The 21743-nt window shown below is 42.6% G+C and overlaps 1 protein-coding gene across 4 annotated transcripts in view; it reads left to right on the top strand.

Annotated features, from left to right (window-relative positions):
* The window catches only part of MCTP1 (multiple C2 and transmembrane domain containing 1), a 1134628-nt gene that overhangs the window by 1012584 nt on the left and 100301 nt on the right, over positions 1-21743 (top strand). Inside the window, exon 17 of one of the 4 annotated variants that reach the window (XM_029573151.1) lies at positions 4104-4992. The exons of the other annotated variants lie outside the window; for them this stretch is intronic. Coding sequence (XP_029429011.1) covers positions 4104-4286 — 183 coding nt within the window. The 3' untranslated portion in view covers positions 4287-4992. Of the gene's footprint in view, positions 1-4103; positions 4993-21743 lie in introns of those variants that run through there. 4 annotated transcript variants of the gene reach the window in all.

Below are 21743 nucleotides of genomic sequence, written 5' to 3' on the forward strand. Positions count from 1 at the left end.
TGGTAGGATTTTATTCCTCTATCAGATCATTTATCAGTGAGATTTTTTTTTACAATGACTGAACATTCAGAAGTAGGAGTGTAAACATTAAGCATGGTGAGATTACTGGGGACTTGTTACTCATCTGCCTTGTGTTCCTTGTATGCTCCTTTTTTTTGTGTTTTCTTTTTTAATTCACCATATGTACCCTGACCATGTATAGGTTCGATACTGTGTATTTGCTCCATTGTTGGGATGGCGACAGTCATGAGTGAAGGAGCCACAGAGTATATCCTGGGTTTCAGTACCTAGGTATTCAGCAGAGAAGCCCGAGGCTTGTGCCTCTCTGTGGTTTTGCGACAGTTAGGCTTCTCTCACTGTTTTAGTAATTTAGTAATTGCAATAGTGCAATGACAGGGAGCTGAAGTTTCAGTCAGATAGAAATTAGTTAAAAAAGAATTAGTTAATCTATTGGATGCTTAGAAGGATGGATATCAAGGAATAAGGCTGTTAAAGTTTTAAACATAAAACAACAAGGGCACTTTAAATGGTGAGCGGCAATTTAAGCATTATTTAACTTACATTTCTTGGCCAGCCTCTATTGCTTTCATCATCTGCTTGGTATTTGTTCTTCCCCATAGGTTTAAGGTGTCATCATGTTTTCTCAGGAATGGTATTAGCACCTCATGTGCACACGAAGGGGCGCAAAAAGGGGCAAGCTCCTTTGTCGCGCTCCTTCGTGTGAGCGCATCCTAGCACAAGCACCTCCAGCGTTGGCGCCACTCCTTCCCTTCCTCGGAGGTGGGGGCAGGATAGGGACAGTCCAAGGGCGGGCGTCGGCCCTTTGGTGCCAGCTTCTTCAGTCAGGAGGGGGAGGGGGCATCCCTCCAAGGGTGGTGGTTCTCCCTCTCCTGAGGGAAACACCACAGAGGTGAGTGCCGGTGTTTGGGACTCTGAGCCAGTAGCGTGCTGTGTCCCTGGCATTGGCACCATTCCTTCCCTTCCTCGGAGGTGGTGGGTGGGATAGGGGGCAGTCCTGAGGACATGTGCCGGCCCTTTGTACTTTTACTCTCACTTGGAACAAGCATTCGTTCCGTGGAGAGGGCCAGGGAAAGATTTGCAAGCATGTGCTAAAATGTATGCATAGAAAGTTAAACCTGCCTTGGAGCAGGCACACATTCTTGCACGTGTGTGTGTGTGCACGCAGGTACTGGGACAAACCTATGAATTTTCAAAGCAGATTTATGCTCATATGTCCACTTTGAAAATCTGGCTAAAGTCTGCAAAATTACATCCCTAGTGTGGGCTTTCTTCCATGACAGTGTTTTATTATGAATTGGTGAAAAAAATGTAAACTTTAAACTATTTGTTTTTAACCTTCCTCGTCAACTGCCAGCAGAGGCCCGACAGATTTTGAGGGTCAGGGATAGCACAGTGAGGGCGGAGTGGGGTCCTATCTAAGATATTCTCTCCAGTGCTGTCTCTAGCGCATCGTTCCGAACAAGCCCACAAGCCCCTATGTCGACTTAAAGGTGCAGGAGCTTGTGCTCCGGCATGAGGACCGTGGCAGTCAAGGCACAGGTGGCAAGGGCCCATGTCCATCAATGGCCCTGGCTGCTAGTGTTTCTTGTTTCCGCATATTTTTGCTTCCGTAGATGTACTTCTTTTTTCCCCTTAGTATGCAAGCTCCATATTTCACAGTGAAATTTTGTGAGAAAACAAATGGAGCTTTTGCAGTACCAGTAGATATCAAGCCCTTGTTCTGTTTTCCTTCTCTGTTTTCTCTTATGGTACAACAGTAAGGTCAGCTCAAAGGTTCATCTTATAGGATAAAAGTAAAAAGATTAATAAATGTGCCAAAGCCTCGCTTTAATTGAACCTGAAGCATGTGTTGCAAATATGTAAAATATATCCCAGATGTCTGACCATGGCCAGTGTCTTGGTGTTCCTTGATTACCACAAGGCAGCTCTTAGTCCTGCGACCTCTGAACTGGGGGTAAAGGAGGTACGGCATGGGCCAAGACTGCAGCACCTGTTTTCCATTCAGCAGAGACCCCTGGAAGGCTTTTCCTAAACTTTCCCATATGTTTTCAGTTAGCAGATTGTTGGGCGATTATGAAAAGTGTCTTTCTTTAGAGTTGGCCTAGATATTAGTCACTTACACTCAATGAAAGGCAAATCGCTGGCCACTTGATGAGGTCCGTGTGGGTGCACACTGCTCTAGATTGTTTGATGTGAGGGCAGAAAGCTGTTTCTTGGCAATACAAGATAAGCAATGCGGTCAGAGGAATGTGTAAAATTGATCCCGGAAAACACAAACAGATCTCCAGTTCTGTATAAGAACAGCCTTAGCATCTATTATTATCTGCTGTGTATGTTTGCAGTACCTATGTGAAATTTAAGTTGGGAAAGAATCAAATAGTTGAAAGTTTGTTTTTGCTTCTCTTCAGATTTTGACTTGAGGTCTTCCTCTGTATTTTTCCTTTTATTTTTTTAGCTAATAAGATCTCTGGCATAGGGAATTATTGTACTTGTATATAATTTGTTGTAAAGCTTCCTGGTTGAGGGCGCCATATAAATACTGAAATAATTTTGATCTACAATCACCCCCTCTATAAAGTTGTTGATACCTGGTAATAAATATGCTGCCTGTGCCTTTCTTGAATGCTCCATTTCATAACGTTCTGCTCTTGTTGATGATAATAAAAGAACTTCAGGTGCACTGCAAAAGAGATTCTGGTGAAAAAAAGTCAGGGGATTAAAACTGAGACCATCTGACTGCATGATCATGGATTTTTTTACATTTAAAGTTTTCATTGGTACAAAAAGTACAGCAACATTTATATGAGTGCAGCCAATGCATTGTTAGAGTTATCAGCTCTTTGTTGTTTATATTATTTTTAAGAATTAGGACATATTTTTAAGAAACCTGCTTCCCTAAAGGTGCATAGTGGTCAATTTGTCAAAAAAAAAGAGCAGAGCACCAAACTTAGCAGCCAAAATTTAGGTGGCTACATTTTCAGCTGAAAATCTTTCTAAATCTTAACTGGCTGGATTTGGGTGTTCACTTCTGCCTGTCTAAACTTAGCCAGCTAGCACTGAGAATCTATGCTAGCCAAGAAAATTGTCTCCCACCCACCCCAATTACATTACAAGAGTTGGGATGTAACCCTCCCTTCTCCCCATCCCCTCTCCCAGCAAATGCTGACAACCAGTTTCCATTTGTGGGCAGGAAGGAGGGAGGATTGTGAGGGGGTGCTGTCAGGCCCCCATCGTCCCTGCAGACTGCTGCTGTGGTGCGAGAGAGAGGGAGGATGTAGCTGGTTAGATTAGGCCTGCTTTGACTGTGCCTAGATTTGGCCAGCCAATTTGGACAGGTAGCCATGAAGCAGCACTAATTGCCTAACTTTCTCCCCCCTGACCTAATACCACCCAGAATTTGGCCAGTGAAAGTTAACCACCTAGTGAAACTTAGTGGGGTGGGGTGTAAATGTAGCTGCTTAGCCTGGTCAATTTTCAAGGGCTTTGATGTAGCCAGCTAAGTCCTTACTTGACTGGCTAGAAATCTTTGAAAACTGACCCCCATATTATTAAATGCTTTTTTTTGAGTTATTAGGATACGCCATATAAATAACCCAAACTCAACAAGCACCCTCCCACCCTCTTTCCCCTTGTTTTATCAGCTAAAGTTCAGTCGCTGTGTATGTTTTTCTGACTTGCTTTTCCCATTGATTCATCTTGAGGGTTACAAGCCCTTTTTTAATGCTCCATTATTGTAGAGAGAAACTGCAATGCAAAGTTGCCAAGATGCAGACTCTCTGTGACTGATGGCATCAGAAAATTAGCTGACATCATTTGACAGGGACTCCCTTGTTGTCTGATATCATCCACTGTAGGAAGTTCAGCTCTTCAACTACAGTTTCTATGTATTTTGCACAGTAATCAAAACATTAAAAATAGTGATACTAAGTAGTTAATTCAGAAGCCATAAACTGGACATCACAGAGCAGCCGGGGAGCCCAGAGATCTCATTTTGACATGCACCATTGGTGATGTGTTTCTTAATATTAAATTACCTCTTTTCCTATCTCCACTCCCAGGTAAATGTTATTTTGTTTTTTCAGGTTGCAACACAGATGAAGAGAATATTATTTGATCGTGCTGTAACATTCAAACTAAGCAGAATTATTATATTTAATCATTTATTGTGCTTTTTTTTTTTTGCCATTCTGTCCCCATTTGTTTTAGTATTTGGAGAAGAACATGTATTATCTTGGGGCCATGTAAGTGCAAGGCAGATGAATTAGGCTGTAGCAGGGATATTATCGACACAGAGTTGACTGGGCAGAATGCAGTACTCAGATCCAGGAGCAGGCCTAGTCCTTCCCGTAAAGTTTGCATATATATTGCTCTTCTGTGCATCTTCATTTAGAAGGGATATAAAATTTGCCCCCAGTAGTGAAGCCCCAGACGGCTTGAGCGTTCTCGTCTTATGTGGCACAAGCAGTTAAAGAAACAAGACTTGCCTGTATTAGCAAAGTGACGCTAGGTTCAGTTTTAACAAGGCCACTGAGCACTGGACGTAGCCAAATTTTGGCTAGCTCAGTTAAGATACCTTTTAGCCAAAGCTAGCTGGCTGAAAATTATCATAAGTTTAACTGGCTAAAATAAAATGGTTAGATTAGGCATCCAAGCTTGAGCATCCTAAAACTTAGCTGGATAGCATGGGAAATCAGCATTAGCTGGCTAAAGGTCTGATATACTAAGGCTTTTCTACCATTCTGTGTCTATGGGAAAAATGCTTAGTGAATGAGGCCTTTAGTCATTTCAAATATCCACTCAAGACAGGAAAGAGGCACCTCAAACACCCCCCCTCCCCCACACACACACACGCACACGCACACACACGCACATATGCACCTACATAGCCACCTAAGGCCTAGATTTTCTAACCCACCGTGGCGTCATGAATTGAGCGGTACAGGGGGTAAGGTGCGATCGCTGCTGGCTTTCACACCCAATAGCGCCATCGTAAAAGGTGGTGCTATTGGGCGCGAAATTGGAAGCGAAAAGGCTCCTTACCTTTTCGCCGTCCATGCTGTCTTCGCAGCCTCCGCCCCGGTGCCGCCCCCGACCCCTCCCCTTCCGGTGGTTACTCCTCCTCAATCTAGCTAGCGCGTGCGAAAAGTCCCTTTTGTCACGCGCGCCAGCTTTAGAAAATAACCCCCTCAGTCTCCTTCCCTCCCTCCCTTCCAAATCAAAAGCAAAGACCCCCCCCTCCCCCCACACAGCCACTCAATTTCCTCCCTGTCTCCCACTATCAAAAGCAAAGAGGCTGCTGCCAACAGTCATGCAATCCTCCCTCTCACCTACCTGCATGATCTTAGAAATTAAAGTTGCCCCTCCAATCCCTTCTCCCACTCTCTTATTATATAGGAAAAAAAAAGTTCCTCTCATCCCCCCTTCCACCTGAGTATTCTTTTAAAATAATATTCCAAATGCCGAGCTGGAAGGAGGATGCAGCCTTACCCCCGTGTTGCTCCGATACCAGGCATTACCAAAGCAACGCTGCACACCGAGCTGGCAGGAGGTAAAGGCTGCATCCTGCCAGCACAGCATTGGGAACCGTCTCTTATAAGATCAAGCATTTTGGAGGAGGAATTGAGGGGAGCAACTTTTTTTTTCTGTAATGTTGGGGATGTAGAAAGAGTGATTAGGGGAAGAGTTTTTATAAGATCAGTGGGGAGGAAGGATTGCATGGCTATTGTGGGGGTGCCTCTTTCTTTGCTTTTGATATAAGTGGATAGGAAGAATCAAGCACGTCTCTCTGCTTTTCACTGGTAGGACGAGAGGATCAGGTGGCTATTAGGGGGTGTCACTTTTCTCTATCATCAGGAGGGAAGAACGGAGGATCTCCAGTTCTGCATGCAGGCCTAGCAGACTACATTTAAACCAGCTACATCCTCTCATAAATTTCCAGTGTGTTTGATCTAACTGGCTTACTTAGCTGACTTGGAAATTTTACCCCATCATATTTTGAAAATCTATTTATAAAGTTTGCGTGCATTAATCAACCAAGAGAAAATATAGATTTCTTATTTAGATAAACCCTGTTTTTCTTTTGTTCTTCGTTAGGAGACATACAGTAATAAAATCTCTAATTGCTTAATACCATATGTAAATCTTGTCATGCGCTAGTGGGTTTTAATTATTGGGTGGCTATAAAATGTTAGTAGGAGGTTTCTGCATTTACTTTCCTGTTTTCATTCTAGATGATGCTGATTTGCTAGATTTTTTTTCTTTCACGTTAGTGCTAGAATCTGTATTTCTTAAGTCTTGCTACTGGTTCATGTAATATAAATATTGTATTTAAGAAATATACATTTGTATTCATGCAGATGAATAATTAAAAACAGGGAGGATAACTTTCAAACAACTGCATGCAGTGGCATATATGTGTTTATGTGGCTGCGTGCATTTTTGTTATAGTATTTATGATATGTGCATATGATATGTACACGTTTTACAAAATATGTGTAATTCTACCACACAGCATACGTGCGAACGTAGGCTTATGTGTGAATACATGTAATGCATTGAAGCCACATTTATCAATGGATTAAATGCACGTGTTTTACCCTCCAATTTTAAATATATACGTTCATAATTTTTATGTGTGAAAGTATGTCCCCATTTATACATGTAAGTCGTCCAATTTTAAAAGGTGCATATTGAGAAAATTAACCAGTTTACCAGTTAGTCCACCAGTTGACCTAGTTCTTCTCCATGTCATCGAGACCCTTCTGGTTCTTCAGCCTGATCTCCCCCAGTCCACTCAGACCTCCCACTAAACGTAAACATCACTTTAACCAGATAACTAGCAGGTGTAAAAATACATACATAAGTTGGAACATGTACACATGTAAATGTCTATTAAAATAGCAATGTATGTGTGTAACTATTTGTCCTGGGCCCTTAACACCCCTAGTCCACCACTTTTTTTTTACATGCATATATGTGCACACAAAAATGAACATACACATTTTCAGTTTTTGTAAAATATGGAATATGTGAGTTGAGGCTACTTGCATATGTATGTGCTATATTTGACATGAGCAACATTTTGAAAATTCACCTTTTAGTTAGGATTACACTGTTAAAATTATATGAAGGCTCTCTTCATCTTCGATATATTGCATAACCCATCAATACAGTATATCTGTCAAAGTCTTCCTTTTTTTTCAATAGGATCCTTCAGAAACTAACAACCAGTGCAATGTGTTCCTCTCTACAATGGTCACAGGATAAATTAAAATGAATGGATTATGAGCTATTGCTATCTGCTGACATGAAGGTTTCATTCCTCTACCTACCTGGCTTTTGTTTATCAGGTTGCTAGGGGTGAGGTGGCTGTGGAGGTAGCTTTTACAGCCCTCGGAAGAGAGGGAGACTCAGCCATGTATTCTCTGGCTCAAGAACACTTGTACTGGGTTCCAGAAGTAACCGCAGTCTGTATTTATTTATTTACTATAATTTATAGCCCACCATATTCCCAACTCTTGCTCATGGTGGATAACAATAAATAAAAAGTGCAATAAAACAATCTCTCTTTCAACAAGTAAAAACGTCTTTAAAAAAAAAAAAGCATCTTTAAGGCTTTCCTAAAACACTTGTAATCTGCAATTAAACATTGACCAGCCAGGAGGGCATCCAGGACAAAGGTGCCACTTCAGAAAAAGTGTGCCTCCTAGTAGTTACCAGTCTTACCGATTTCAGACCAGTAAATGATAGTAGCAATTCATTGTCCAAATGCAACGCTCTCTTGTGGTTTATATTGTGTCACTAATTGTTTCAAATACTGAGGACAATTACATAAAGTTCTTGATGTACAAGTAACAGAATTTTAAATTTTACCTGGTACTCAATTGGAGGCCAATGCAGGATTTTTAGCACTGGAGTAATATGGGACTGCATTGGACATTGGGAACCAGTCGGGCGGCCGCATTCATTCAACAGTAATTATAAAGATTGCAAGTGCACTTTTGGAAGCCTATATACAGCGCATTGCAATAAACTAGTATGAATTACACAAAAGAATGTATCTATATCTTAAAACCATAAATTTCTAAAATAAACCATAAATTATGTAATACATGTAGTTTAAAAGTACATCTCTTTACCACAGCCCTCAAGTGGGGTAGAAAAGTCAATGAATCATCAATATTAAAACCTAAATTACATGCTTCCCCCCTGGAGCAATCTCCACATCATCTAGTCTTATTGTTGGAAAGTTCAATGGTTTTTTACCAGGGCCCACAGGAATAATTTCTGTTTTAGCTGCATTTAAAAATAATCCATTAGTTTTAAGATATCGATCAATAGTATCTAAAACAGAAGAAAGCGAAGCTATAGTATCAGCTAAGTTGTCTTTTACAGAAAATATCAGCTGAATATCATCTGCATAGCACCAAAAAAAGATTCCTTTCTCTGCTAATAGTGCGCTCATAGGGCCAGATTTTAATAGGTACGCGCGGGCGTAGATTTGTGCATGCAACCCGGCGCGCACAAATTTACGCCCGATTTTATGACATGCGCATGCAGCTGCGCGCATGTTAGAAAATCCGGGATCGGCGCATGCAAGGGGGTGCACGCTAGTGCACCTTGCGTGCGCTGAGCCCTAGGGGAGCCCCGATGGCTTTCCCCATTCCCTCCGTTCCCTCCGAGGCCACTTTCCCCGTTCCCTCTGAGGCTGTTCCGAAATTGGAGTGGCCTCGGAGGGAACTTTCCTTCGGCCCACCCCACCTTCCCCTCCCTTCCCCTATCTAACCTGCCCCCCAGCCCTACCTAAATCCCCCCTACCTTTATTTTATAAGTTGAGACTGACTCCGGGCAGGCATAGGTTGCGCGCACCGGCCAACGGCTGGCCCGCGATCCCGGGCACAGCGGCAAATGGCCGCTGTTCCTGGAGGCTCCGGCCATGCCCACACCCCGCCCCTTTTTTAGAGCCCCGGGACATACATGCGTCCTGGGGCTTTACGCACACCGCCAGGCCTTTTGAAAATAGGCCCAGTGCGCGTAACCCCCCTACGCGTGTAAATCCACCTGGATTTACACGCGTAGGCTTTGAAAATCTGCCCCAATGGTTATAAATAAATATTAAACAGTATGGAGGATAAACAGGACCCTGAAGCACCCTATGTTGAATTGGTACCCATTGTGAACATGACGTACCCACCTGCACTTGTTGGACTCTCCCTATTAGAAAAGACAAAAACCACTGGCCCACTCTCTCTCCCACTCCTATATCTTTCAGTCTTTGTAACAATGCCATATGCGATATTGAATCCAAGGCAGCTGAGACGTCCTGCAAAATTTATGATAACTTGATGCCTCAGATCCAATTCTTGAAGTACAAAGTCGTTAACAAAGACCAAAAGAGTCTCCGTACTGTGTCCCTGATTAACTCCACTTTGACAATCATGTAAGATGTTATTGGATTCAACATATTCTGTTAACTGTACCAAAACAGCTTTCTCAATAATTTTACCCTTAGATGAGAGAATGGAGACAGATCGATAGCAAGCTGAATCGGTCTGAGGTCCATCTAACATCTTAATAATAGTATGCACTATGTCCGCTTAAACTGTTTAGGAAAAATTCCCTCAACAAGCAATAAATTGACCAGTTTGTAAGAGGAACAGAAAAAGTCTCAAACATTACATGCGGAAACCAGAAAGGGCAAGCATCCAATGGTGAATTAGAAGCGTTCAAAGCAGAAATAATCGAGGACAACTCAGAGTCCCCAATATTATCAAAAGTAGACTATCTACTGTTAGAGCAGTGGACTATGAACCAGGAGACCAAGGTTCAAGTCCCGCTGTCACTCCTTGTGACCTTGGGCAAGTCACTTTACCCTACATTGCCTCAGGTACAAAAAAAAAACTTAGATTGTAAGCCCTCTGGGGATAAATACCTACAGTACCTGAATGTAAACCGGTGTGATATCTCAATTGAGATGAATGTCGGTATATAAAAAAAAAAAAATAAATAAATACTATCAACTTGTTCTTTTTAGAAGGCAGAGAATCCATAATCATAGCAATCTTTGTAGTACAATATTGTGCGAAACATTCACTAACCACAACTATCTTGTCCTGAACGTTTGAATAATAGTCAAATGAGAGGCCAAGCTAAATACATCTAGTGACCGATTCAACATTGTACTATGTTCCTGAGTTCAAACGTTTCTTGTTACTATACTTTACTATGTTCAATTTGCTCTTTGTTCGAATGTTTTATGTAAAGGCCCCCCCCCCCTTTTTTGGGCATTTTCACTGTTTTATGTAAACCAGAGTGATTTGTATTTCATACAAGAACCTTGGTATATAAAAATTATAAATAAATAAATAAATAAATAAATAAAATAAATCTTAGTAGTAAATTATACTATAGTTTACGTTGTTCATTAGAAATGCTCCTGTACCTCTTAGAAAGAAGACAATAAAGTACCCAGCTAGATAAAAAAGGGTAGAGGGGGAAAAATGGAGGAAGAAAACCATAGCAACAAATGCCATAGCCCCAGTGGTGCAGGTTATGAATGTAATGAACTCCCAAAAGAGGAACAGGAGGAACCTAGTGATCAAAATAGTAATTGAGCCTGGTATTATTATATTATTTTTAATCCAGAAAATGTTGTATGTACAGTTTTGCACATGGCATTGCCATGAGTGTAATGACCTTTGTTTTTAAATTAATGACAGTAGGTTGTATTGCATCATAGATGATTGAATATTTAGTAAAAGCTACATCAACTTCAGGTTCATAGTTTGAAGAGAATTGGTTTTATTTTCCTTAGTACCAAGTTCTTACATATTACAGTATCATAGACTATGCTATTTATCTGTTACATTATGTAAAATTAGCAAGAAATCCTAAAACTTTTCTTTTTTGATGGGGGTGTTCTAGTGGTTAGATTAGTCAACATAAGAGTTCTAGAGACTCACTAACTTCAATCCTGCTCTCCTACTGACTCTTTGGGGATGGTTTCTTGAAATGCAATAATCTTGCTAGGTTCCAGTGGATGAGTTGCCACAAATATTAAGTAATAAAAATTAGCCAATATTGTGCTATATACTAAACTAATGAGGTCCAAAAATACCATGCAGTATTTTTACTGTTAATGAGAATTTTCCAAGCAAAAACTCTGTATTGCCAGGAAAAAAAATAACATATGGTAATTGAAGCAAGCAAAAGCAGCAATCTAATCAAAGATACTCCACCCATTCAGGACAAGTATAAAAGCCTGACCAGCAATGCCACTTGTAGACTGTGCTGTTAGCAGATTGTGGAGTGCTACTGTAGGGAGTAGAAAGTAAATGAAGGACTGGAAGAGGTAGAAAAGAAGGATGAGAGGAAGAAGTGGAAAAAAGAGAAAAATAGGAGGGGAGAGCTGGAAAAGAGAAGAGGAAATAGAGAAGAAGACGTAGGGACGGTAACTTTGAAACAGCCGCGCAGGTGCACATGTATGCGCGTTTTCCAGCTCGCATCCAGAGTTGCACCCGTTTTATAACATACACGTGTATACGTGCGCATGTTATAAAACAACCAGGACGCGTGTACATATGCGCACAATTTTAAATGGTCGCAAGCAAGTGTGCGCAAATGCCTCGTCCACCACGTAAGTAGGGAAATTTTATAAGGGATGTGCGCCGCCATAGCTAGTTTTCCCAGTTCATTCCCAGTTCACCCTGTTTAAGGATAGAACTTCCCAACCCCCTAATTTGTTAGCTTCCCCTCCCCGTTAGCCCCAACCCTAAAAAAAACTCTGCTGACAAGCCTAGATTTCTTTTGGGTTTTTTTACTTACACGCCATCCATAGCAGTGGTAAAGTTGCTTGGCAGGGGACCGCACGCACATTTCTTGGCCTTTCCCCAACACACCCATGCCCCACCAATACAATGCCCACGTCCCAACCCTTTTATAAAGCTTTTGACTTGTGCATGTAGCAGGAGATACATGCATACATGGGCGGTTTATAAAATCCGCTCGGCACGCACCAGTCCAACTTGTGCATGTATCGCCTGACTTTGGTGCACAGAGGGCTTTTAAAATTTGCCTGTATGAAGGGAGGAAGCCCCCTTATACTGAACTGCAGGATGTGGAAGTGGAGTCACAGGCACAAGCAGTGCAGGGGTATTTCTACCCTGATCCTGGATCCACAACATTCTCTTCGCTGCCAAGGAGAATGACCTTCTTCTTCACCAGGTCCTGGAGAGCTATTCTCCACACCTCGGGGATGAGTCCAGCAAGAAATCCATACAGGCTAAGGACAAGAAAAAGGTACTTAATGGTCATGATTCAGAACTACCGAAAGAAATCACGACTAACCTGGATGATGTAATAGGGTGATTGACAAACTAAAGGAGAACAAATCACCTGGACCAGATGATTTCCACCCAGAATTCTTAAAGAATTTAAAAATGAAATTGCAGATTTATTACTAGTAATTTGTAACCTATCATTAAAATCATTTATTGTACCTGAAGTTTGGAGTGTGGCCAATATGACACCAATCTTTAAAAAAGGCTCCAGAGGAGATCCAGGAAACAAGACCAATGAGCCTGTCTTCAGTGCTGGTAAAAATCATAGAAATTATTCTAAGAACAAAATCACAGAGCATATAGAAAGACATGATTTAATGGGGAACAGCCAGAATGGATTTACACAAGGAAAGTCTTGCCTCACCACTCTGCTACATTTGTTTGAAGGGTCAATAAACAAGTGGATAACAGTGAGTTGGTAGATATAGTATATTTGGATTTTCAGAAGGCATTTGAAAAGTCTCCCATGAGAGACTCCTGAGAAAAATAAAAAGTCACGAGATAGGAGGCAATGGCTTATTGTGGATTGCAAACTGTTTAAAAGATGGGAAACAGACAGTAGGACTAAATGGTCAGTTTTCTCAATGGAAAAAAGGACAGGCTGAGGGATCTGTACTGAGACTGGTGCTTTTTAATATATTTATAAATGATCTGGAAAGGGAAACGGCAAGTGAAGTGATCAAATTTGCAGGCAATTCAAAATTATTCTGAGTTGTTAAATCACAAGCGGATTGTGAAAAATTGCAGGAGGATCTTGCAAGACTGGAAGACTGGACATTTGAATTGCAGATGAAAATTAATATGGACAAGTGTAAATTGATACACATGGGGAAAAGTAACCCACACTGTAAGTAAACAATTTTAGATTCCATATTAGGAGTTACCACCCAGGAAAAGGATCTGGGCATCATTATGGTCTATCTTTGAAATCCTCGGCTCAATGTGCGGCAGCAGTCAAAAAAGCAAACAGAATGTTAGGAATTATTAGAAAAGGAATGGAGAATAAAATGAAGGATGTCATAATACCTCTGTATTGCTTCATGGTGAGACCACACCTAGAGTACTGTGTACAGTTCTGGTTGCCACATCTCAAAAAAGATATAGTTGAACTGGAAAAGGTACAAAGAAGGATGACCAAAATGATAAAGGGGATGGAACAGCTCCCCTGTGAAGAAAGGCTAAAGAGGTTAGGGCCGTTCATGTTGGAGAAGACAGCTGAGGAGGGATATGATAGAAGCTGTAAAACCATGAGTGGAATAGACTGGGTAAATATGAATCAGTTATTCAAGCTTTCAAAAAATACAAAACTAAGGGTCACTCCATGAAATTAGTAAGTAGTACATTTAAAACAAATCATGAAAAATACTTGTTCTCTCAGGGGTAGATTTACAAAAAATGCGTGTTCGCGTACTTTTGTTGGCGCACCAGTCGCAAACAAAAGTTCGCTGGATTTTAGTAGATACGCTCGTATCTGCTAAAATCCAGGATCGGCGCGCGCAAGGCTGCCGATTTTGTGCAGCCGGCGCAAGGCTGCCGATTTTGTGCAGCCGGCGCGCGCCAAGCCGCGCAGCCTGCATCCGTTCCCTCCAAGGCCGCTCCGATTTCGGAGCGGCCTCGGAGGGAACTCGCTTTTGCCCTCCCCTCACCTTCCCCTCCCTTCCTCTATCTAACCCACCCCCCCGGCCCTATCTAAACCCCCCCCTACCTTTGTCCGGGGATTTACGCCTCCCGGAGGGAGAAGTAAATCCCCGCCCGCCAGCAGGCCGCTAGCGCGCCGAGACGCAACCTGGGGGCGGTTCCGGAGGGCGCAGCCACGCCCCCGGACCGCCCCGGGCCGAAACCACGCCCCCGGGCCCGCCCCCGAAACACTGCGTCCCGCCCCCAAAACGCCACGTCGATCGGCCCCGCCCCCAACACGTCCCCGACAAAAAACCCCGGGACTTACGCGAGTCCCGGGGCTCTGCGCGCGCCGGCAGGCCTATGGAAATAGGCGCGCCGGCGCGCAAGGCCCTGCTCGCGTAAATCCGGGCGGATTTACGCGAGCAGGGCTTTTAAAATCCGCCCCTCAATGCACAAGTAAGCTCTGTTTGATAAAGGCAGATGACATAGCTGGGTTTAAAAAAAAGTTTGGACAAGTTCATGAAGGAGAAGTCCATAAACTGTCATTAACCAGCTAGATTTGGGAAAAGCCACTACTTATCCCTAGGTGTGTTAGCAGCTTGGCATCTCTCTACTGTTTGGGCTTCTTTCAAGCACTTGTGATCTGGATTGGCCACTGTTGGAAACAGGATGCTGGGCTTGATGGACCCTTGGTCTGACCCAGTATGGCAATTCTAATGTTTTGATATTGTTAAGATGAGTAATGTATTTTCATAATCCTTCCTGGTGAGCATTGGAGGGGGAGGGGGGGCAGCTTACCCTGGACCACTGCAACGGCAGAGACAGGGACTGCAAATGACTTCTTTGGTAGATGATATCTACAATATTGGCTTTTCCTACCAGAACCAGAGGAGAGAGGCCATGCCCCATTGAGATTTGAGCCATGAAAGAAAGGCTGAAAGCTATCCTGGGAGATGAACTAATGAAAGACACGGTACATTGATTCAGGACCTGGGGAAACCTGGCTCCGTACGGCCCCCATGACTTCTTCAGTCCCGGTGCTTCCCGAGGGCCCTCTTCCTGTTTCTCTTGTTCTCAGCTGCTTTTCCAACCTTTCTTTTCCTTTCTTCAATATTTCTCACTCACTTTTTTCCCGCTTTCTCTCTGTCACCTCTGTTTCATACTCTTTCTTCCCTGTTGTCACTGCTTTCCCTCTTTCGCTCACTCTTTGCCACTGCTGCTGCAACCAAAGCACAAAAAGAGACGACTTGAGGGGACATCATCATTCTGTTGAGTGGGTGGACTTTGCAATCTGCTGTTATCACCCTTCAGGTGTTGAGCTTTCTTTTTTTTTTTTGCCTTAAATTTGCCACAGTAAACAAAACACCACTTAACACAGCTTGGTACAGAGGAAGAGGAAAGGCCCAGATAGCTCATTATTCTTCATTGCTTGCCCACCAGGTGTGGTAAATGGTTAGTATTTTGGGAGAGGCAGTTAGCATGTGATAAACGTTTTATCATATTATAATAACTGGGCCCCTCAATCTCCCAGGGCCATAGTATCCCCAACTCTATTTTGGTGATGATAATAACACGAGTCCTTTTCCCCCTCTCGTCTATGAAGCTGTCATGTACATTAAGTATCAAAATTGGTAACCAGACTCTTCCACCACAGGGAAAGCTTTATTGAAGTAAATTGTGAAGTGTGTTAGGGTCTGGTTTCAATGAAAGACACTAGATAACTCTATTCTGTGAAGGGAAAAGCATAAATACTGTAAAATATACTACATCAAAAGGAAATATATGAACATTTGTGGTATTTTCAATTACAGTGGAGGCTTCCAGTACATTTGGGACTAGATGAAAACTTTCTTTCAAATAGAATGTTCCTGTAAAAGGAACTGCTTTGACGAGAAGAAATGCATTAGTGCCGTGTGAACATGAACGTAATAGACTTATAACCGCACTACTTAATTTCAGCGGAAACTACTGAGTTCCTGCATATCTCTCTCTGAACCTCATACTGAGCTCTTTTAGTTCTCTCAGCAGAGTGACTTTAAACATGAGAGGTGACAAAGCACAGAATTGTGAATGCTTTGCATTCTTCTTGTATGATGATAAGGCAACGTGGCTGTGGTGTGTGATGTTTTGCGAGGCCGTGGTTATCTTTTATCAGCAGTACCACACAAGTTGTATGTTGCATGTGGGGCTGCAGGACTTTCTGCTGCTGTTGTGCAAGGTGTAAGTCAGAATAAGTAGCAGGGCCTTTATCAGAGGTGGGTAAGACAGCAAGTTTGACAGGCAAAATGACCCAAGGAGCCAGACTTGGGTTCTAAAAGCCAAAATACAAAGTGGGGCAATTAAACCAGCACAGAAAAAAAAAAAAACAACTATAACCAAAGTAAACTAACCTTTTTTCCTATCTTTTTTGTACATCTGGTTTTGTTTATCCTCTCTATTTATCTAGCCATCCTTTTCATGGATGTTTCCATTTTTCTGTATGTTACTTGTAATCCGCTGAGATTTGTGGATCAGCGGAATATAAAATGTTTAAATAAATACGTAAAATAAATCTCGGTTCTGTCTGTGACCTCTTATTCCTTCTTCTCTTTTCAAACTTTTGTTATTTTCCTGTCTCCTTTCGTTTCTCTATTTTTTTGTCCCTTTTTTCATTTCCTCTATCTCAGCCTACCTTATCCTTTTCACTGCCTCGCTTGTCTCTCTCTGCAGCCCAGCTTTCTTTCATCATCTTTCCTCTCTCCACTAGCCTCCTCTACCTTTCCAGTACTCAGCCCAGCTGCCAAGAATAACTGAGATTTCTGTAACTGACTCCTCAATCCATAAACTTACTGTCTTTCAATCTTTATTACACCCATGCCTCTCTCTTATCATCTTTTCTCTTTCCCTCCCTACACCCACCTCATGTCTATTCTTCCTTCCCAGCTTCTGTATCCACCTCCTATCTCCCCACTTCTGTTCCCACAGCAGCACAGTCCACAGATAAACTAAGGAAGCTTTGTGCTCCATGTCTTGGTGACAGCTCCTCCTCTCTCCGTACCTCTCCCAGCCGTGCTTTTGCTTTAAATTAGAAGTGAATGGGTAGAAAGGGAGGCACCCTGGATGCTGCACTTAACCTTCCCACATAAGAACATAAGAAATTGCCATACTGGGTCAGACTGAGGGTCCATCAAGCTCAGCATCCTGTTTCCAACAGTGGGCAATCCAGGTTACAAGTACCTGGCAAACATCCAAACAGTAAATAAATCCCATGCTACTAATGCCAGTAATAAGCAGTGGTGATTCCCTAAGTCAATTTGATTAATATCAGTGTATGAATTTCTGCAGGAATTTGTCCAACCTTTTTTAAACCCAGCTACACTGACTGCCTTAACCACAGCCTCTGGCAATGAATTCCAGAGTGTTGAGTGAAAAAGAATTTTCTACAATTTGCTTTAAATGTACTATTTGCTAATTTTATGAAGTGTCCCCTAGTTCTTGTATTATCTGAAAGAGTAAATAACCAATTCAAATTTACTCATTCTAGTCCTCTCATGATTTTATAGAACTCTATCATAACCCCCCCTCAGCCGTCTCTTCTTGACGTCGAGCAGCCCAAACCTCTTTAGTCTTTGCTCATAGGTGAGCCGTTCCATCCCCTTTATCATATTGGTTGCCCTTCACTGAACCTTTTCCAGGGCAACTATTATCTTTTTTGAGATATGGTGACCAGAATTGAAGACAATACTCAAGGGGACAGATTTTAAAAGCCCTGCTCGCGTAAATCCGCCCGGATTTACGCGAGCAGGGCCTTGTGCGCCGGCGCACCTATTTTCCATAGGCCTGCCGGCGCGTGCAGAGCCCCGGGACTCGCATAAATCCCGGGGTTTTTCAAGGAGGCCGTGTCGGGGGCGGGGCTGATCGGCGCGGTGTTTTGGGGGCGGGACGCGGCATTTTGGGGGCGGGCCTGGGGGCGTGGTTTCGGCCCAGGGCGGTCCAGGGGCGTGGCCGCGCCCTCCGGAACCGTCCCCAGGTTGCGTCTCGGCGCGCTAGCGGCCCACTGGTGCACAGGGATTTACTTCTCCCTCCGGGAGGCGTAAATCCCCCGACAAAGGTAGGGGGATTTACGCCGGGAGGGTGGGTTAGATAGAGGAAGGGAGGGGAAGGTGAGGGGAGGGTGAAAGCGAGTTCCCTCCGAGGCCGTTCCGATTTCGGAGCGGCCTCGGAGGGAACGGAGGCAGGCTGCACGGCTCGGTGCACGCCGGCTGCACAAAATCGGCAGCCTTGCGCGCGCCGATCCTGGATTTTAGCGGCTACGCGCGTATCTACTAAAATCCAGCGTACTTTTGTTTGCGCCTGGTGCACCAACAAAAGTACGCAAAGGCACACTTTTTAAAAATCTACCCCAAGGTGCAGTCAGTCTCACTCAGCCTACATCTGGAAGTGGGAGGGGACAGCAACCCAGGAGTGTAAGCAGAAGCAGCAAGGAATCATGGCAGGGGAAAGAAACATGTATAGCACAAGCTGAGCCAAGCCAGAGCCATCTCTTGGCTGCACAGGAACTTATCTGGGGAATATTTGACCCTTTCCAGGGTCAGAATTTGTATAAGTCAGAGCAGGGAGTAGAGTCGGGTATTTAATGATCGCAGGCCTCACTCAAACAGGAGTATAGAGGATGCTACCTAAGAGTCATTTTCAAACACTAACTCTGCTTGGCCACTAATAGGTCTTTTTTTCTTTTAGACTATCTGCAATGACTATTCATAACATTTATTTCTACACATAGGATCCAGTTTACAGTTAATTTACATGTTCTGACAAAAAAACAGACTTGTTTATAGACCTTGAAGACCTGTGTTTGATACTCTTGCTTTATGTGGCTCCCATATGGTCCTTCTGCTGTCTCCACAATCCCTCTGCTTCCCCTTCCCTGTCTCCTTTTCGCTATGAATGGTTCATTCTCCTGTGGTTCTCTCCTCTTTGTCTGTCTGCCCTCTTTTCACCTTTCTTTGTCTCTCTCTCTTTCTACTTCCTGCCCACAAGTACCAACTGTCGAGCTATTACCGCACTCTGAGCAGCACCAGGAAAATAAGAGCACTCAGGACCTGTGGGCAAAAATAGGAAGATGGAGCCGATCAAATGTGTGCCCCACAGCATCAAGCAGAGATGAAAATCCTGCATTATGCAGGAGACAGAACCCAGAAATCTCACAATTCCCCAGCCCCACCCCAGAAAGCAATACTAATAGTACAGAATGAATGGGTTTTAATATATCGTTCCAGATGAAAACAGGAAAAATCCATCATTGTATGATGTGCTAAAATGCAGCACAATAATATCAGAAATGCCAGTATCCAAAGTTAGTACAGAGCGTGGGGTGAATTTTCAAAGAGTTATGTGCATAAAACTTGGCATATATGTGTGAAGGTAGCCTCTAATCGCATATATGCTATTTTATAAACATCAGTCATAACCGCGTATTTTTGCTTTCATGCACACATATAGATGAGTTAAAAGGGGGCGGTCTAGGGACAATCTAGAGTAAATTGCTATTTTAAAAAATACGCACGTGCATAATTTTACACCTGCTAACTAACTTGTGTAAGTGATATTAGTCGTATTTATTGTATACTATTGGTCAGGTGGGAGGTCTGTGTGAACTGTGGGGAGGTTGAAGAACCAGGAGGGTCTCGATGTCCGAAGTAGGACTGGGCAAACTGGTGGAGTAATTGGTAAAACTGGTCATTTCAATTATGTGCGCCTGTTTTAAAATACACAGGACTTACCTTATTTTCATGCATAAAATATATGCGTATATATTTTAAAAATAGATAGGGAACAGTACCCGTTTTCAAGGCATTGAATGTATTTGCGTGTAAGCCTGCATACGCGCATTTATTGTGGGTAAAGATAATGCATAATTTATAATACACCAAGAACTGATACGTGTGGGTATATAAAATACTATAAAAAAATCTGTGTACCGCCATATATGCGTGTATATGCTGCCGCGTGCAGTAGTTTGAAAGTTATCCTCCCTGTGTGTAATCTTGCTGACGTTTACTGAATTGCCATTTTGAAAAAAAATAATAATAATTTTAGTGCTTGGCTTTGTTACAATTAAAATGAAAGAAGCTGAGTAGAACAGTCTTTGAATATTCTTAATCTCATTGCCACCAGGAATCAGGAAGCCTAAAACCTACAGAGAGCTTTCGTCGGAGCTTTAGTTTAAGCATAAGCATCTTCGGCAGACCATGGGAAAAAAAAGGAGAGATAAGTATGGTATGCGATTAAAAGAGGAAGCTTCCAGTTCCACTTAGTTTATTTGTAAAACAAATTCTTTCCTGCAGAATACATGGAGGGCAGAGAGGAGAGAGGGGACATTTGAAAAGATTCGAGCCCTCCTTCTCTCCCCAAGCATACTTCTGCTTTATTTGCTGTGAGGGTGATATTTGGCAAAGCTGGTCTTCGCTGTGTAAGGCCCCACATTCCTTAGGCTGCTGTTTGAAACAGTTAATGTGCTCTGTGCACTTGCAGCTCATCAGTCTGCACTGGAGTGTGCTTACTACATTATTATGGCAAAAACGTCAGTGAATGGAACTCACAGCACCTCACCTAGAAAATCCCAGGTTTCTGTTTCATAACAAAACTGTGCTCGGACTGCTTTCTGTTTGCATGAGATATTTCTTATATACCGTAAACCTTGGCTCTTTACAAACAGAATTCACTTTGAGGAAGGTTTTGTAATGATTCTGAAATTTGGGGCTCTTGAGCTGAGGAGCCTTCTCTTAAAATCCCTTTGCACTTTGCTGTGCTTTGCTTGCTAACTGACGGGTGTTGCTCTTCTGTTCTTATCTCGATCCTGGGTGTATTCTTCAGCTATCCCATGTGATTAAAGGCTTTTAACTCTTTCTAATTTGCTTTTGAATTTGGAGTGTTCAAGCTCTTGCAATCAAGTTTATTTCTGGATTTATTTAGATATTATGCCATAAGTAACAGAGAATAGTGTCTAAGTGCCCTTGCTTTTCTGGCTTTATAAGTTTAGTCTCTACTAGTACTGGTGTAAGCATGGCTAGAAAGAGTACAGTACTATGTGTATGCCTTTTCTTTTTGTAAGTTTGCTCCATTACAATGCTAAACACAAGAACTCATGCTTTAAGGAATCATAGATTTGCCGCAAGTATATTTACTGCATTTCTCTAGTGCTCCTCTTGCCCTCATTTCAAGTATGCACCAAACTTCCATTCTGCTAAGAGATAACAAGCAGGGGAACCCAAATTCTGGTTATTTATATTTGACGTTGCAGTTGTATTCTATTCCAGCCGTAATGTGGAAATTGGAATGGCATGTTTGTCATCAGAATCATCAGTAATTGCGCAATCTGTTGGCTCATTTTTGGGGGGGCAGGAGAGGTAATATGATAGACTAGCATACAGCTGTAGCCGTCTGATAATGTAATGTTTTCTTATTGATTGTCTGAGTAACTGCACTGGGTATATTAGGTTTGCTTGTCACAGTGTTTAGTGCCTGGGGTAGTTGAACAAGTTAGTTTTCCACCGGGATTGACCTCAGAGTCTCACGCTCACAGTTTTTTGAATCAGAGTCCTCGGATTTCATACTTTGTCAGTTCCTTTCCTTTTCTAATGGGCTGTGTTAGAGAAGCAGTGTCACCTTTTGCACCATGTAATACCAAATCAGATCAGAATTCATGCATCGTAATGCCAGTAGTAATCTAATATTACAGACCTTCTTATCACCAGATAACACATGGAAAAAATAAACTTGAAA

This window comes from Rhinatrema bivittatum, chromosome 1, assembly GCF_901001135.1.
Source record: "Rhinatrema bivittatum chromosome 1, aRhiBiv1.1, whole genome shotgun sequence".
Lineage (NCBI taxonomy): Eukaryota > Metazoa > Chordata > Amphibia > Gymnophiona > Rhinatrematidae > Rhinatrema > Rhinatrema bivittatum.